The sequence below is a fragment of the Chrysochloris asiatica genome, unplaced genomic scaffold, assembly GCF_000296735.1.
Source record: "Chrysochloris asiatica unplaced genomic scaffold, ChrAsi1.0 scaffold00014, whole genome shotgun sequence".
Lineage (NCBI taxonomy): Eukaryota > Metazoa > Chordata > Mammalia > Afrosoricida > Chrysochloridae > Chrysochloris > Chrysochloris asiatica.
The window spans coordinates 31190627-31210101 of NW_006408532.1; the positions used below are offsets into that span (position 1 = coordinate 31190627).

Sequence of the window (19475 nt, forward strand, 5' to 3'; positions counted from 1 at the left end):
AAGTAAAGTATCTGTGCGTCCAGGAACTCATTTCTCTGGTTGTTGTTGTTAAGGCTTGTTAAGTCAGTTCTGGCTAACAGCAACCTTGTATAGGGTTTCCGAGGAGCGGCTTGTAGGTTTGAACCGCTGACCTAGAGGTTAGCAGTCTAGTGCTTATTCTATAGCGCCAAAAAAGGACATAATTCTCCTCGGAAACCCTATGCTGGGTGGCTATGGTGAGAACCAATTCGACAGCACTTAATAACATTCATAAGCTAAGCTGGTCCCATGCATCTGAATGACAGGACAGTATTTGGGAACCAGGGGTAAGGTTCTCCCTTTCCCTCAGCTGGAAGCCATTTTGGGACCATCAGATAAATGGCCTCTTTGTTTTAATTGTTGTTGTTAAGTGCCGTGGAGTTGGTTCCGACTCATAGCGGCCCTGCACAGGGTTTCCGAGGCTGTAAATCTTTATGGGAGCAGAACGCCTCATCTTTCTCCCACGGAACCGCTGGTAGTTTCGAACTGCTGACCTTGCGGTTCACAGCCCGATTCATAACCACTATACTCCAGAGCTCCTTTGTTTACAAGGAGTTTATTTTTACTCATGGCATTCCACGTGTGCAGCACAGAACTGCCACATAGGGTTTTCAATACTGTGATTGTTTGAAAGCAGATCACCAGGCCTGTCCTCCAAGGCACCTCTGGGTGGCTTTGAACCACCAACCTTTTAGTTGGTAGTCAAGTGTGTAACCATTTGTGTCACCCAGAATCAACACTGAGAAAGCAGAGGCAAAGCAAAGCAAGATAAGTCTACTCCGGTCCTGTGGAGCAATACAAGCCAATAAATGAAAACATTTGATTAAGTCTGCCTGTATTTCTATTACGTGCAGGGGAAAGAGTCCTACTTGATAGTATTAAGTTGTATATTTCCCCATGAACTTTTAAGCAGCATCACTTTTGCCAGTTATCTTCCCAACACAGCCTCATGTTAGGATTCTGGGTCAACTTGACTAGGCCAGGGTTCCCAGTGGTTTAGCAATTGAGATATGCTTATTCCCACGTTGATGATAGCTAATACAGGCACAGTGAACTCTATGATGAGTGGCTACTCACAGCCACTCATCAACTGAAGATGTGCTTTCTTGGGGGTGTGGCCTGCTTCCAAAATAATGGACACTCTGGAAAGGCTCTCTCTTCCACTGGGGATCTGGGACTTGGCAATTGTAAGCCATTTCCATGATAATAAACTTCTTTGCATATATACATATGCATGTTTCACCGGCTTTGATTTTCTAGAAAACCCAGCCTAAGGCACCTGGATATATCATTCTTCAGCTTATGAAAACACTGCTTCCTACTATCCTCAGGACAAAGTTCAAGCTTCTTAAACTATTAGTCTTTCACAATTTAACCCCTTTCTACTTTTTCAGCCAATGTTCTGTTCCTCTCATCTTCAGGTACATACCCTACACTTTAGTGTGATCAGACATAAACATATGTTATGGGTTTGCTCAATTTACTCAGCCTAGATTGTATTTTCTCTTCTCACAGCTTTTTTGAATTGATCAAGAATAGAATCTTGAGTGCATAAGGGATTAACTATCTTAAACCATTAACCATTACGCATCACCATTGTCTCTGTTGACTCAGAGTCTAAAAGAGTGGGGAGGGGGGAGAAGACACTGATGTATCCAGACACTTGATAAAAAGTACATTTAGATACCAAATATCTCATTTTAATATAGTTATTTTATAAGAATCTCAGAAAGCTACCGGCTTAGACAATGCATATAGCTTTAAGCTACTGCAAAAAATGGATAATCAAAATATAAAAACAAACATCCCCATAAAAACTTTGACATGCATCTTCACAGCAGTAGTATTCATATGGTTGATGAGTAGAAAGAACCTAACTATCAGCTGATGAGCTGATAAATAAAATGTGGTATATTTATTATATAACAGTTATATGATAGTTGACAATAAAAAGAAATACTCATCTATATTAAATATTAAATAACCATGAAAATGGGGAATGTGGTTGCGTTGTAGGATAAACACTGGAATTTGAATAAGGTTGGAGGTTCAAGTCCACCAGCCACTCTTGAGGAGGAAAATGAGGATTTCTACTCCTGCAAAGATTTACAGTCTTGGGAACCCGATACAGGGTCGCTTTGAGTCAGAACTGGCTCAACAGCAGTGCGCAACAACAACCTTGAAAACATTGTTTTTAAGTAAAAAAGCCAGACACAAGAGACCATATGTTGTGTGGTTCCATTTGAAAGAAATGTCCAGAATAGCATATTCCAATTAGTGGTCACCTAGGATTTGAATTGTGGCACTGTAGAATAAGCACTAGATTGGTAACTTCAAGGTGGGCAGTTCAAGTCCACTAGCCACTCTCATAAATCCTATACAGGGTCACTGAGTCAGAACCACTCAACTATATACAATAACAACAAGGGTTTTTGGGAAATGTGTGGGGATTTGGGGTTGATGGCTAAAGGGGGTGAGGTTTCTTTTTGGGGGTGAAGTAAATATTCTAAAGTTGCTTTTGGTGATGGATGCACAACTCTGTGAATATACTAAAAGAACTGAACTGTACCTTTTAAATGGGCAAGTTGCCTGTTATGTGAGTTGCATTTCAACATAAAAAAACATTGCTCTTGAGTCAAACTGACTCATGTTGTTGTTGTTAAGCGCTGTGGAGTCGGTTCTGACTCCGAGCGACCATGCACAGGGTTTCCGAGGCTGTAAATCTTTACGGGAGCAGAAAGCCTCATCGTTCTCCCGTGGAACTGCTGGTAGTTTCGAACTTCTGGCATTGCGGCTCACAGCCCGATTTGTAGCCACTACACTACCAGATCTGACTCATAGCAACCCTATAAAACAGAGAACTGCTTCAGAGTGTTTCCTAGACTGGAATTGTTATGTAAGCAGCCTGGCACATCTTTCACCCATGGATTGGCTAGTGGGTTCCATTTGCTGACCTTTCAGTTAGTAGCAGCTGAACGCTTAACCACTGTAACACTAAGGTTCCTTACATCTCAGTGTTGTTAAGCACAACTGAGTCAGTTCTGACTCACAGTGACCCTGTATAGTGTTTCTAAGGTATGGTTGGTGGGTTTGAGCCACTAACCTTGTGGTTAGCACTCCAGTGCTTATTCTATAGGGTCACCCCACTCCATCCATCCTGGTAGAAGAACTAATTGCTCCTTTATTTGTGTTCCTGTTATACACTATTCCTGCTTCTTTCATAGTATTACGTTTTCCTAGAGTTGTTAACAGGTCTCACTGAACTATAACCTGCCCAAGGGCAGAGGCAGTGGCTTTTGTTGATATTTCTGCAATACTAGAAACAATTCATATTTGAACTCAATACAAGTTTTCTGAATGAAAGACATCTTACTGGTGGCTCCTTTTAAATGCAGTTTTGAAGAATTTTATCCCAGGATCTGTTCTTTTGTTAGGTTTTCTGGGATCCTGAAAACAGGTGTCTCTCTCCAAGTGGCTCATCACAGGAGCAGTGATCGGCATGGAGTGAGAGAGCATTTGGCACTGTCCCTAGAAACGAGTACATATGAAAATCTGAATCTAATGACATCTAAGATGAATCTTCTCAAACACCAACAGATTCCATAGTAGACCTTTTGGAAAATACTTCCCTTTGGAAACAAGATATAACCAAAGGTAGTGTAAAACCTTGAACCCAGCTTCTTATGGCTGATTTAGGTCAGTTGGGAAGATGTATTAGGCTTAGAAGACTTCATTCTACCAAAATCCCCTCCCCAACTAGATGGCTGTCTGGAATCTTCTAATCAGAGTTTTATTATACGCCATAGAGGGGAGCTATGTGTAAAATACATAAAATGTATTCCTGGGAGGAAGAATATTTTAACCTCTGGTGTGGCACTGTAGGATAAGCACTGGACTGCAAAGTCAATTTGAACCGTAAGGTTGGTGATTCAAACTCACCAGCTGCTTCTTGGAAGCCCTATACAAGGTCATTATGAGTTAGAACTGACTTGATGGCACTTAGCAATAACAACATTATTCATTTATACCTAAGAGTGATATCCAATACAGTTCTTGAAAGCAGGTTTAAGAGAGGGATAAATAAACACTTTAAAGAAACACTGGTACTTAGGGTGAGAAAAGAAATGTACCTAAGAGGGAAAAAGTTACCAAAAATAACTTTTAATTCTCAAGTTTGCTAGCACTTACTAGACAAATGGGAAGCATGGTGGCTCTGTGTGATAAGCTCTGGACTGCGATCCACAAGGCTGGTGGTTCAAGCCCACCAGCCACTCCTTGAGAGAAGGTTGAGGTTTTCTGCTGCCACGATTTACAGCCTCAGAAACCCTATAGGTTTCTATGAGTGAGAACCTACTGGACATGTCTTAATAACATCAAGTAGACAAATCCATAGCCAGAAAATTACTTTAATTTTATTACTAGGGTGTGCCTTTATTTAACAAAACTGTGTAGGAATATTGTTTTAATATAACAGATGGGAATGTTTACAGGGGTTTACAGTCACGGCTCTCCTGCTTACCTGCTATGTGACCCAGAGAAGTCACCTCTCTGAGCTTGGACAGTTTTCATTGATGAACCTGACACAATAATATGTCCTGTTATTTCATAGGGTGTTTGTGAAACTCCACTGAGATCACTGAAGTTAAATGCTTCACACACTAGACAACAAAGCCTAAGTCTCACTCAGTATCAATGGAGTTCGTTTTTGTGGTACACAAAGGGAAAAACAGAAATGTTGGGCCTTTAGAATCCTGTTCCTTTACAGTCTTAAGGGGCTTCACTCAGGTTCAGATGAGTGATCTCATTAGCATCTGGAAAAATTATTTTGTTACGTTTTAGCTCAGGGCACTCATGCTTTGTCTAGCTAACCAACACCATTCTAAGAGACAAAAGCTGTTCTTTGACCATTGTCCTAAGGAATTGTTCATTAGTATCAGAAAATGGGGAGGGAAGACAGGCAGGGATGAGTGATATATTTGAGCAGCTAGGACACACAGTATCTGTCCCTCCTCTGATCTCTTTCCTGTTCCTCACCTGTACTGAGCACTTGGCAATGAACAGATGCAACCCGGCAACCTCACCTGTCTTGACTGTGTCTCCAAAACTGTGTAGGACTTCTCCTGAGGTGCAGAGACCATGACCTACAGATACTTGTGTCTCCTAGTTTCTAGCAGTAAGTATTTATTAAATGAAGGCACGAGTGAGGCTGAGGTTGCACATCAAGGAGGAGAAAGCAGCAGCATTGGGCAGAATTTCCCTCAAGGCAGGCTACCCGCACCTGCAAAATTGAAAAGAGACTCTGCCTGGGGTGGAGTCTGCCTCACCCCTTATAGGACACCCAAGAACATGGATGCTTGAGAAAGACATGAGACATTAGGAGACAGCTCAGAGAACAGCTCTCATGACAGTAAAGAGTTGAGAAAATAAGACGTAGAGAGAGACAGAAAAAATATCGGGATTAGTAGACCTCACAAGAGGAGTGTTGGAATAAAGTATGACTGGTAGGAGATGTGGGAACCTAGGCAGAGTGATTATTTAGAGCAGAGCTCCTCAACCTTTTTTTGTGGCAGGGTACTCTTAGGGAAAGATCCCATTTCGATGGCCCACAAGTGTAATCAGGAAAGGATGCTCACAATTAGATTCTATGCTCAGGCTTTGGCACTCCTGAGACCTACATTGCCATCCCAAGGGCTGAGGAATCAATAGTTTAGCATACAGTAGGCTTAAACCTGCTCCTTGGAAACTCTTATTTTGTTAAGTACATTTGAGTCAGCTCTGACTCACAGTGACCCTGTATATAGTTTCTGAAGAGCTGCTCAAGCCACCCTTGAGGTTGAGTGCTTCTCCTACAGGCCCTATACCAGAACTCTGCAAACCCTATACAGGGCCACGCTATTAGATGGAACCAAATCACTGGCAATTAACAATAACAAACTATCGCTGACTTTGACGGAACAGGTTATCACCCACCTGTTAGGAAAGTGAGGTAGGAAGCAGGAACTATGTATTTTAGTCAGGGTAAGAAGTGGGAATGAACAACAAATGAATGATTGAAGTAAAAGGAAGAAATTTTTGGATTTGAAAGTAGCAGATTGCTTTGGCAAAGGATGTGTATGTGTGTGTGTGTGTGTGGCACGTGTCCCAAAAGACTGTGGAATTTAAGCTTCACAAACGTCAGAAAAATAAATGCTACAAATTTACCTGCCAAGTCACTTGAAAGGTTATTTACATTTATTCTGTAATTATTTAAATTTTGAATGGTGAATAATGAATTATTAAATTCAGTAACTTGAGTCAACCCCTCTGATTGAAGATGGCAAAGGCTGAAATGAAAAATTAAAAAAAAAAAAAAAATTACCATTCAAGATTCACAAAACTTTAAGTTCTATATCTATGTTGGTAAAAGGCAAAAATATTCTGTGGGAGAGGTGATTTGAATCTGTATGTGATCCTGAAAATATAAATGTATGGCTTTGAACAAGAATTCCAGGCAGTACACTTCAGATATTCAAGGCAATGTAATTGGTTGGATCCAAGTCAGTTTCCAAACAGTATAGGGGACTCAGATTATATCTAGGTTACAAATGGAATTAACTAAAACAGAAAAAAATAACTAAGGTAAATATATATTATGATAAAGGGTAGAGTTAGAAATACAGTAGTCCTGGACAGGAAGATGGGGGTGGGGCTGTGGGTAGAGCCTCCGAATGCCCCCTCCATCACAATCATAAGCCCTTTGTGACTTCAAAACTTTGTCATGCTGGCCTGAGACTATATAGTCCAGAGCCCATCCCCTCGGTGCTCAGAGCAGTTCAGAATAATGGAGATCCCTTTCTCATTTCTGAATAGCGATCCTGATGCTTTGTGGAGCTTCTTATTCTTTCAATAGTGACCTCACCCTCACCTTCCTGTATTGTCTGGGGTTGCTCCTTCTCTTCCTGTGCTATGCACTGTGGAATCCATACTCACCATCCTGGTGGATCAACAAAGGCATCAAAAAGGTAAGGAGACCTGGGCTGAGCTCCCAACAAAGGTTCTGGTTTCTGATTTTATTCCCACTTGCTGAGTCAAATATGTTGGCATAAACAGCTTTCCTGTGATGGGAAGTATGACGAGACTGAGGTGCTTGAGGAGATCTTTGTCCTTCTAAGGGAAGAGAGCAGGCAGGGATAGGGCTTCAGCAGACTAAGATTTCCATCTGAAGCTCACAGTTCAGCTGGATGTGGTGGAAGGTTCCTGAATAAAATCCCAAACACAGTGATTCTGTTGTCCTGGTTAAAAGAGTTTGGGATCTTTACAGAAGAAAGTCCCAATTGTTAATCACTGGTCATATTTCCATATCAGGTGTCACATGACCAAGACATACTTGGTGTTGTGACAATCACATGAGTGCTGACTCTGAGCTGCAATGCAGGGTCCTATCTGCAGAAGCTGTTGGTCCTTGAATACAGTGATGAGTGACTAGGAATATTGTGGTTCCCAGAGATATATTTTACCACCTTTGAAATGAATAAAAAGGAACATGAAGTGCTTTTCATTAAAATGTTCTTAGCTTACAAGAAAAATATAAAACAACATAGGCAGACCGACTGTTACTATAAGAACAAGCAACTTGCTTGCCCAGGAAACATCAAGGCAAGTGGTCGGGTCCCCTCAGTGCAAACCCCCTTCCAAGACTAAGACTCAATGGGAATACACGCTCTGATTGGTGACCACGCTCAACACCGATAAGGGGAAGTCAGGGAAAAACAGCAATGAAGCTGAGAGCTAAGTCCTACAACGTTCAATAGACTCCTGTGAACCCAGGTGGAGACCTGGTTGGCCAGCAGTGTGGCAAGACCTGGGGACTCTTGGGCCCAGAGTCAGTGACATAGCCACAGAGGACTAGAGTGGAAAGTGAAGCATCCAGCTGATAAGAAGAGAGGGCATATGCGTAAGAACACCCACACTTGCAGATAATACCCACTTGTCCTGGCTTCAGTGACTGGATGATCAGAGCTCAACCAGAAGTAAAAAGAAGAGGAAAAAAAAAAAAAAGTATTCTCATACAATTTGATGAGCTTGACCTCCACCTATGGAAGCAGTAGCTCAAAAGAGGGAATAAACCTTACAGCAAGAATCATTCCCACCCCCTCCACACACAGAGTTCACAGGGAAGGGCAACTTGGACACTGGCTACCCAAAATGGGGGGCGGGGAACTACAAAGGCAAGAAGTGACTGGCTTACAAGTTTTCAAGAGGGAACCTAGATCCAGAGGGCCTGGAGGAAGGTAGAATCTCCAGTGAGTAGTATTCAATCTATCTAGGCGGGCTGATGCAATGAAATGCAGACGGGTTTCTTGTGATACAACAGTGCATAATAGTTATCAGGATTGATTGTGAAAGTTGGAAATGTAAAGGTATAACTTTTCAGTCTAGGAGCAGAGGTCCCTAGGACCATCAAGGGAGAAAAGCGGAGAGTGGGACCCTACCCAGAGAAGCAGTGATGCCTGAAATGGAGGCAGAGATGATGATGTGGAGTGATGGAGCAGCTGGGGACTTTAGATCCAGAGAGGGAGACCGACTGTGTGCTGAAGACCTGGGGAGTACGGGGGGGCAGGATTGCAGGGTATACCCTTTGGTTGGTTGATGATGCATGGGGGGGACTGTAACCATAGCAATGAGATGATATAAAATAGAATAAATGTAAAATTAATGTTCTCCCTTGTAAACTATCACATAATTCACAATAAAACATTTAAGAAAAGAAAAAGAAAATGCTCTTAGCTGCCATTGAATTAGCTATAACTCATTGCAATCTTATGCACCATCAGTCATTTGCATGTTTGAGGCCACAGGTGTAGCTATCGTGACAATCCATCTCATGGAAGGTTTCCCTAGATTTTGCTGATTTTTTTTTTTCATAAAAGTCGTATCATTTATGGATAATGTCCCCAGGTTCCTAAAGGATGGAGTGATAGAATTGAGTGGCAGTCCTTCATTGTGTTTTTATTTCCTCAGAGCAAATGCAGAGCCAGGAAGAGGAAGAAAGGTGGAATATTTCAGGGTAAGGCGCTACCTATTGCTACTGGGCTCTCTAAGTGTGACTCCCTCTTCTTTCCATGAGGCTCCAGGTCTATGACCTCTAGACATGTCAGCTGTTAGGTTAGCTACGTTATTCTTGAAAACAGCTAGAACCTGAGATTCCCTACTCTTTCTACTCATGGGCATGAATTAGTGGTGGGTGTGGGCACAGGGTGTAGCCTAATAGGTGGGTGTGTGAGTTGTTGAGGGAGGAGTTTGGAATCAGATTTGTTTCCTGACTTTGCAGAAGTAGTTAAATATCGTGGATGCTCACAGTCCTCTATGAGATCACCACTGTTCTCTCTCCTGGTTGTTTCTGAGCATCACATAGAACAATGTATGTCAAAGTACTTTGTAAATGATAAAGCAACATACTTCTGGGTACCTTGTTAATATTATTGATTTTAACTGTCTATTCATTTCCAGTAGTTTTCAGAATTGTAATATCCCAGGGATCTTCTATAAAGGGACTTGCTGTATGATACATATACTTCTACCTTCAGCCACTTATAACCATTTCTTCTGCTTTTTCAGGTTGCAGAAATTACCAGGGAGAAGTTAAGGAGGCACGAAAGTTGCTTACTTGTCTGAAAAGGTGATTTGTCTTTCTCGTACCTTCCTACCCCCTGTTTTAGCTAGGTCCTGGTGTGGCACTGTGGGCTAATGCATCAGACTGCAAAATCTTTTGAACTGCAAGATCAGTGGTTCAACCTACCAGCTACTCCTTGGAAACCCTAGGGTCGTTATGGGTCAAAATTGACTCGACAGCACTTAACAACAACATGCAATTTTAATCTGAAGGTGCCACTGTGGCACAGGGATTAAGCAATCGGCTGCTAGTCTTGAAGGTTAGTAGTTCAAATCCACTAATTGCTCATTAGGAGTCAGTTCCAAGATTACTGCTTTGTAAACTATTATGAGGCAGAAAGATGAGGCTTTCTACTCCCGTAAAGATTTACACCCTCGGAAACTCTATACAGGGTCGCTATGGGTCGGAACCGACTCGATGGCACATAACAGCAACAGCAACTACTCTTTTATATGGTTGTTATGAGTTGGGATTACCTGGGTGGTAGCGGGCTTGGTTTGGTTGTTGCTGCAATTCTAAGAGTGCCTGGGTGGTGCAAACCATGAACATACTTTGCTGATAAACAAAAAACTGGACTCAAGTCTACGCAGAGGCACATTGGTGAATATGCCTGGCAGTCTACTTTTGAAATATCAGATATTGAAAGTCTTATGGAACACAGTTGTGCTCTGATACATGTGGGGTAAGCACGAGTCAGAATTGACACCCTAACATCAGTCCTGGTGCAATTTCAGGCTTCAGTGCAAACTCTTATGTCATAAGATAGGTTGCCATAGCAACAGAAATGGGAATGAAGGCCTTCGGGAGGGTAGGTGCATTGTGAAGTCACTTTCAGATGTGAGGAGGGTAGGAAAAGGGCTGAAGACTTCAGGTGGTCCCACCCCTGCCAGGCCAGTAGGCACTTGTTCTTGTACTGGACTTGGCAGCAGCTTTGTACTTTTTATCTCTGCAGCCCCCTGGGTCACCATTCTGATACCAGCCGCTTTCGTCAAATGTTATGTCCAGATCCCTCCTGTGAGGTGTGTAACAGAGCAACTGCTGAGGTCAGTCGGCTATTGTTTGGGGAGCCCATGGAAGATGCTGCTGTTCCTTGTGCGTCCTCTATGGCTTCCACCACATCTACCAGTGAATCATCTTACATGCTGGCCTCCTCAGAAGAGCCTCTAGAGAACCCAATACCTGTCTCTCTGCCTGAGTCCGCTGTCTCTCTCCCCTCGACAACCCCTTTAGTTGATATGAAGTCATCTTCACCATCATGTGACTCTCTGCCACCAGAACCGATAGATTCCACTTTCTCAAGGGAACATTTTCCATCCCAACCACCCATCAGCCTCCCATTTCAACTACATCAAACTCAGAAAGTGGATCATGTTCTACAAGCAGATTCTGATTTGTCTCTGAACACCATCTTCTCACTTGATGATGCTTTGCCTCAAGGTATGAACCCTTCACCGGATTTGTCCTGTGACAAATTCAGGTATCATTGCACACCATCAACCCCGACAACCTCACCACCACCAGAATGCACTTTAACTGTCACGCAATCTACATTAACATCTAACTCACAGAAACATGTCCCTGAGAACTTAACTGCAACAAGCACTGGTGGGCTTGCCCCGTGTTTACCAAGAGTCAGAGGCACAAATCTTTCTCTCGTGTCTAGTCCAGAATTCTGGTGCCCAACTGATACCAAGAACTTGATTCCCTCCACACTGACAAAACAGGACTCCAAACCAGAACTTAGTACCCTCTATACATCAGCAGTCTCGTTTGGGGCAAACATTGGAACCCACTCTGTAGAGGCCGGTGACTTCTCTTTTCTGAGTCCTGAGGTTCTGGATCTTTTGGAGAGACAAGTAAAAAAGAGAAGCAATTTTCTGAGTAGAGCAGAGAAACTTCAAATTCATCAAGAATTATATCCTAACCATGTACATCAGAAATACATTCAGCTCTTTTGGGGTCTCCCTTCTCTGCACAGTGAGTCCTTGGTGTCTTCTATTCTGGTCTCATCTGGCTGTTCCTCTGCTTTTGTCTATTTCAACCAAAATCCAGTTGAAACTGAAGATACAGTTTTCCCATTACTTTCCCATCCACTACCTCTTTCCTTCCCTGAGACTCAGCCTCATATCTTGCCTCAAACCTCACCCCAATCCCAGCATTTACCTCCCACTCCAGTCCAGATCCAGGCTCACTTTCAACCCCAACACCCACCACCTCCAGGCCTGATTAGGAATTCTGGAGTGTCTTTAGACAGACCCCAGAATGAAGCACAGTCTTGTAGTGAAGAACAAATTCACGACCTGGAGTGGCATGTGCTGAAGAAACAACTGGAAGGCTTGTGGGGTGTGCCTATGGTTGTTAAAAATGCTCAGGAAGTTTTTTGTCCTCCAGCTCCTAACTTTCATCAGCACCACAGGCCCTACAAGGCACCGCCTTTAATATCTGTACTTCCTGGTGAATTTCCTCTTGATAGTAAAGTGCAAACACTTTTAGAAAGGCACCTCAGAAAACGGCTCATCCAGCAACGGTGGGGCCTGCCTCGTAGGATCCTTGAGTCACTTGCACTAATGAAAGCACCGGAAGAATATCCGGAGGTATCTAACACAAAGAACACCTATGGGCTCTCATGGATCCACAAATTTAAAACGTGGGATAACAGGGAAGTAAATGATGGCGTGAGAGATTTTTATGGGAGAAGCCTAGAAAACCTTCACGTCAGGAAGGACAAGAAGAAAAGCCAGAGCCATAACTCTGAGGATGGAACACATCTCAGAACTACAGTGTCCAATAAACACGGACCAGAGCTGCCCACAATTCAAACCATGATGGAAAGTAAGCATAAAGACAAGAGAACTTCCACGGATACAAGGCAAATACATCATGGCAACGTCATATCCCAGAAGAATTTAAAACATTCTCCCATGCCCAGCAGATCCTGGGATATAATCAAGACCAAGAACTCGCAGCCCAGTCACACTATAAGAACCACAGAGCAGGGACATTCATATACCCAAATAAAAAATATGAGTTCAGGTAAACCAGAAACTAACGTAACTAAAACTTCCCGAACACCAAGAACATCAGTTCAACATAACGTGGCTCCCACTGGCTCACTATGGAATGACACGACCTCACATTCCCAGAATGTCCCCAATAGGTACATGGGATCTCCTCAGGTGCTATATGCCCACATGGAGGGCAGTGGGGTCAGTATGGTGCAGCAGGAGCTCTGGGTTCCGAAGGTCACCTTAGGGATGTGCCATGATAAGAACTTACCAAAGGCTGCACAGACAATGAACCCCCAGAAACAGAGAGTAAAAGAGCTGGGGAGAGGAGATGCAGGACTGGGGACATCACCAAACAGAAACATCTAGTATGCTCAAGAGAAGAAATTCAAGGAGACCTCTCAGAACTGGTCTTCCCACTCCCTGTCACCGAAGGGACAGTCCCCTAAAAGTTACCTCAGAAGTAAGATGGAATGCTTTTGGCATAAATTTCATGTAAAAATGAGGCATACAGTACAGGAAATTCTCCTCCCAAAAGGCAGCTGCATGCAAAGAGGAAAGCCAGGAAGAAGTAGAGTCCAGAATGGGAAGCCACAAGAACAGAAAGTGGGGCATAAACAAGAAATCAAGAGCACCTGCCCTCAAGAGCCCCTCTGCACCCATAGAATATTTGGGGAATTACAACATATGGGGAAAACCAAGGTCCAGGCAGAACTCATCCACGGGCACCCCTTTAACTCCAGCACTCTCTTCCAGCAAAGGAAGGTGTTCAAAGGTCACACAACTTTTCAGAGGCAGCCTCTGTGCACTCCCTCCTCCAGGGGCTTGCCACCTTATTCTGGACACACCAGCATGAGTCAAGCCTACCAGGTGTCTCAGAGTTCCTCCTCCACTGCTGAAGGCTCTCTATTCAGAAATTTGTCATTTCCCTAGTACTTCTCAAGAAGAAAATTTCACTCCAAAAAAGAAATATTTTCATGTTGCCAATATCAGTCCTCCAATGTTTCTTCTGGAGTCCTGGTGTGGCACTGTGGGCTAATGCGTCAGACTGCAAAGTTGTTTGAACTGCCAGGTCGGTGGTTCAAGCTCACCAGCTGCTCCTTGGAAACCCTATACAGGGTCGCTATGGGTCAGAATCAACTCCATGGCACTTAACAACAACAATGTTTCTTCTGAGTGTTGTGTTTTCCAAGTTTACTGTGTTTGGGACCTAGGTTTTGGGTATTCCAAGATTGTGTTTAGGGAAACAAAGGAGTTAATTCAGGTCTTGCCTATCGCCTCCTTTGGTCTCTAAAAGTAGTAGAAATCACCCGCCCCTGAAATGTCATTCCCTTCCAGATGAAGTTTAAGATGGTTCCTCCCCCTTCTTTAGTCTTTAAAAACAAGTCAGGGGCAGATATGGTTTTCAGTTGTGACTATAGGATCTTAAGTGGGGTGCTTAGTACTGCTGGAGTAGATACAGGACAAGCTGGGGCAGGTCCTAAGAACTGGGGAATCAATCTATCATGTAGGGCATGTTTACATTTGGGGAAGCGAACTAGAACTTGGCATTAAGGTTTTCCCCTCTCAGGGTCTTTCTTTAGCCTGACTGGATTGGTAGAATTGTTTGCAGGGCAAAACGATCATATATCTCTGTCAATTGTAAGAACATTGACTAAGCATCAACCCAGCTTCCAAGGAAAGTAAAGCAAAGAAAACAAAAGATTGAGTTGAAGTGGGAAAGGAAGTGTTGCTATAACAGATGACCTCAAGTGGCTGGTTTTAAAAAAATGTATTCTCTCACTGTTTAGGAGGTGAGACCCAATTCACAGTGGTGACTCAGAGGGGCTTTCCCTTGCTGTTGCCCTTTTCTCCATTCAGCATTCTGGAGGCCCTTGGAGATTTCTGTGTGTCTTGGCATTAATATTCCCTATGAATTTAGGGAGAAGAGACTCCAGGTCCAAAGGACACACTCTTCTTTCTTGGTGGTAGTAGGTTCCTCTGATCTCTGCTCACTTTTCTCTCCTTCTGTCTCTTGATCAGGGCTGTGACAGGATTAAAGGTGCTTTGTTTGTATCCTACGTTTAATTCTATTACTGGTTGATCACATGGGGGATGTCTTAGGATGGGTTTGTTAGAGAAACAAAACCAGTGAAACTTATCTAGGTATATATAAAAAGTTAGTATAAAGGAAATGTCTCATAATTGTAGAGGTGGGAGAGTTCCAAGTTTGGGTCAGTTAAGCCAAGATTGGCAGGTGGGCCCAGCAGGCAGAAGACCAGACAAAAAATAGAGCAGGTTCTGGGCTCAGGTTAAAAGAACTAGAGATTGTTGGACCACATACATGCTAGATTTAAATCCAGTGGAAAAAAGAGCAAATTTCTCCTGCACATTATATTGGAAGCAGGCCACACCCCAATGAAACATCCTTTCAATTGATTGGCTGCGCATAGCCAATCATCAAAGAGTTAACTATGTCTGCTCATTGCCAATCATAGAGTTAGCTATACCTGTATTAGGTTTCACCATGGGGGATAACTGCATCTCAACTGCCCAGCCATTGGGAATGGTCAAGTTGACATAAAACCTTAACTACCACAGAAGACCATTAGATTAACTGCCACATTACATCATTACATGACTATTAAATTACTAAAAATCAAGAGCCAACGAAGCCTGATACATATAATTCAATCCAAGATGGGAAAAGAAAAAATATTTTTGAAGAAACAGTGGTTTATGTCTCATCATGACTATATCAATGTTTTGTTCTGCTCCTCCTTCCCAATCGAATCCAGTAGCCATTTCCTTGATGATCAGGTTACTGCAAAACATACTGATGCTATTACGGTAGAGATGTGCACAAGACATATTAATACTATAAGGATATAGTCGGGCAAAGCATCACCCTCTTTAGGGAAGATATCCTTCCAGCCATGGTAGATGACAATGTGTAAGACCTTGTCTTTAATGTGCATCAGGTGGTGCCACTTTGTGATCTTCATGGGCTGGGTAGAACCATATTCTTTCCAGGAAACCCAAAGCTGATGCAGTATAGGGGAGCTCTAGATCATGCATCAGGGCTACAGGTATTTGGGGGCTCACCATGGATTTCCATAGAATGCTTTTCTCACCAAGATCATGAACACAGCTACTCTTAAAGCAGGAGTGTGGGCAGAAGGAAACTTCACTTGTATATGAGCTGAAACTCAAGAATGGAGTAAATTCTTTGGGATAATGGAATATTTCCAGAAGGTAAGTGACAGCTGGATGTCAAAAAACAAAACAAAGCAAATATCTACTATAGTTATCATTGCCCCACTTTCATCTTCTTTTCCAGAGTCAAACCTTTAACAGTTTATTATCTGAGGCTTATTATTAAAGGTAGAATGAAGATTCTGTGGAGACCTGACAAGTGACAAAAGGTGGGATGCGGGCTAAACCAAGAGGATGGGGGCTAGACCAGGGGTGGGAGGACTTCACATCCATGCGAATACATTAGCCAATATCTGGTCTCTCATTCTCTACATCTTAGAGTCCTTTACTCCCATTCCAGTTCAGATCTTAGGAATTATCATCAGGAACACCTTTGCTATCTGGAAAAATGCAGTCTGACATTCTTCCTTTTGAACTCATCTCAGTTCTTCCAGCTTGTGTCCTCAATTTGCAAAGTTTAAATTTAGGAACACCAGCTCATTAACTCTACTTTGTTCTCATCTATTTTCCAGTCTCTTCATTTCTTCCATCCCCAAGTATACTTCATGATCAGTTATGTAAGCAACATTCAAAAAACTACACTTCAAATGGGCCCATCCATTCTCCTTTAATCCTCCTTGTCTGACAAAATCTCATCTCTGTCTTTTTCAAATACGCTCTCTGACACATGACTGATCACTTTTCCTACTAGAAATGTATGAGGGAACCCATTTCCTTACTTCCTTGCCAAAACTAATTAGTGTATTATTTTGTTATTCCAGCCATCCTGGTATTGTGGTTAGGTGCTATCAGGTTGATTTTTGACTCCTAGAGACCTTGTGTGAAAAAGTAGAGCTGTTGTACTAAGTTTTTATGGCTGTAAAGAAATATTTTTGTAATCAGATTCTCTTTAAAATGAGTTGGGTTTCTGGTTAAACAAAGTAGATCAAATGATCTATGGCCATTGAGTTGATTCCAAGTCATAACAATCCTGTATAAGGTTTCTGAGGAGCAGCTGATTGGTTTGACCTGTGGACCTGGTGGTTAGCAGTCCAGTGCTTATCTACATCACCACACCAAGACTCCAAAATGCTATTAAAAGTAAATCATTACATAAAAAGATGCTTGGTATTATTAAGCATAAGGAAAACGCAATCAAAACCATATTGTGATAATACTTCAACCCACTAAGATAGTCAGAAAGCAGCCCTGGTGGAGCAGTTGTTAAGCACTTTTGCTACTAAATAAAAGTTAGGTATTTAAATGTGCTCAGCAGCTCCACAGGAGAGAGATTGGGTGATCTGCTCCCATAAGGAATACAGCCTTAAAAACCCAGCAGGGCAGTTCTGTATTGTCACATGAGGTCTCTAGGAGTCAAAAATCGACATGACTGTACCTAACTAACAGGATGGCTGAAATAAAAAGGTAAGATATTAACAAGTGTTGGTAAGGAAGTAAGGAAAATGGATCTCTCGTACACTGCCTTGGAAAACACTCTGGCAATTCCTCAAATGGTTAAACACAGAGTTAAGATATGACCTAGCAATTCACTTTCAGTTATCTACCCAAGGAAAATGAAAACCTACGTTCATACAAAACGCTTGGACGTAAGTGCCAAGAGAGGCTTTATTCATAATTGCCAAAAGGTGACAATAACTCAAAAGCCTTTCAACTGTCCAACGGATTAAACAAAATGGGGTATTAGAGATATTATACATCAAATTATATACATTAGCATATTATTCTACAATAAAAAAGTACATGTTACATGCTTCAATACAGATGAACACTAAAAACATTATCCAATATGAAAAAACCACTTACAAAAGACACCACCGATTATATGATTCAATTCTCAAGTGATGTCCAGAATAGAGGAATCTAAAGAGACAGAAAGTAGATTTGTGTTTGCTTAAAGAGGGGTGGTAGGGAGTGGGGGAGTGTGTGGTCATTTCATCTGAAGAAATTAAAATGTTCTAAACTTGACTGCTCTGGTAGCATAGTGGTTACAAGTCAGGTTGTTAACCTCAAGTTCAGCAGTTTGAATCTACCAGCCATTCCACAGGAGAACGATGAGGCTTTCTGTTCCTATAAAGATTTACAGCCTTGGAAACCCTGTGAAGCATTATTTTGAGTCAGAACCAACTCCACCAAACTTGACTGAGGTATGGTTGTACATGCCTGTAAATATATCAAAAATATTCATTTGTATAATGTAAGTGGGTGAGTTGGATGTCATGTGAAAAGTATGTCCAATGAAGCTGTTAAAGTTAAGCATTAAAACAATAAACACTTAAGGATGCTAAGAATGACAGAGGATATAATAAAGGAGGTTAGCAAATCTTTGGAAGATAGAAATTTGGTGGAGGAGTGTTAAGTGACTTAGAAGAGCAAACTACCAGACAAAGAAAGTGCCTACAAACTAATTCATACCATGAAACTCCAGAAGATAAATGACCTGGTAGTATCAAATAAGAACAGATTTGATACATTAATCACTAAAGACCAAAGACCAGAAGAGTTGTAGGATGACATCAAGAACATCATATGTGAAGAAAGCAAAAAGTCATTGACAAGACAAGAAAGAAGGAAAAGGTCAAAATGGATGTCAGAAGAGACACTGAAACTTGCTGTCCAGTGCAGAGATGCTAAAGCAAAAGGAAGAAATGAGGTCCAAGAACTCAACAGAAAATTTCAAAGATCAGCTTGAGAAGATAAAGCCAAATATAATAAGATGTGCAAAGATCTGGAATCAGAAAACCAAAAAGGAAGAATACGCTCAGCATTTCTCAAGCTGGGGGAACTGAAGAAAAAATTCAAGCCTTGTCTTTTTTTTTTAAAGTGTTTTATTGTGAATTATATGATTGTTTACATGGGAGAACATTAGTTTTACATTCATTCTATCGTACATTGTATCATTGCCATGGTTAAATCCCCTCCATGCATCAACTGACCAAAGGGTATACCCTGCAAGCCTGCCCCGCCCCCCCAAGTCTTCAGCATACAGTCTCTCTCTCCCTCTCTGGATCTAAAGTCCCCAGCTGCTCCATTGCTCCACGTCATTGTCTATGCCTCCATCTTGGGCATCACTGCTTCTTTGGGTAGGGTCCCGCTCTCAGCTCTTCTCCGTTGATGGTCCTAGGGACCTCCGCTCCTAGACTGAAAAGTTATTTCCTCCCTTTCTTACTATAAAATGTCTACCTTTATATTTCCAACCTTCACAATCAGTCTTGTTAACAATTATTCACTATTGTATCACAAGAGACCCATCTGCATTTCATTTCATCAGTCAAGCCTTGACTTTTGTTATTGAAAGATTCTCTGGGTAAATTATTGAATGATGCCGAAAGCATCAAGAAAAGATGGAAGGAATACACAGAGTCATTGTACCAAACAGAAATGATTAATGTTCAACCTGTTCAAGAGATAGCATATGATCAAGAGCCAATGATACTTAGGGAGGAAGTCCCAGGTACACTGAAGGAGTTGGCAAAGAACAAGGCACCAGGAATTGATGGAATAAAAATTGAAATCTTTCAAGAAAGTGAGGTGGCATAGGAGGCACTCACTCATCTATGCCAAGAAATTTGGAAGACAACTATCTTGCCAACTGATTGGAAGAGATC

At 42.1% G+C, this 19475-nt stretch overlaps 1 protein-coding gene across 1 annotated transcript in view; it reads left to right on the forward strand.

The window, feature by feature from the left end:
* Positions 1–5154: 5154 nt before the first annotated feature.
* The window catches only part of LOC102816281 (spermatogenesis-associated protein 31D1-like), a 28718-nt gene continuing 14397 nt past the window's right edge, over positions 5155–19475 (forward strand). Inside the window, exons 1-3 of the mRNA XM_006835012.1 lie at positions 5155–5191; positions 9616–9676; positions 10623–12984. Coding sequence (XP_006835075.1) covers positions 5155–5191; positions 9616–9676; positions 10623–12984 — 2460 coding nt within the window. The remainder of the gene's footprint in view (positions 5192–9615; positions 9677–10622; positions 12985–19475) is intronic.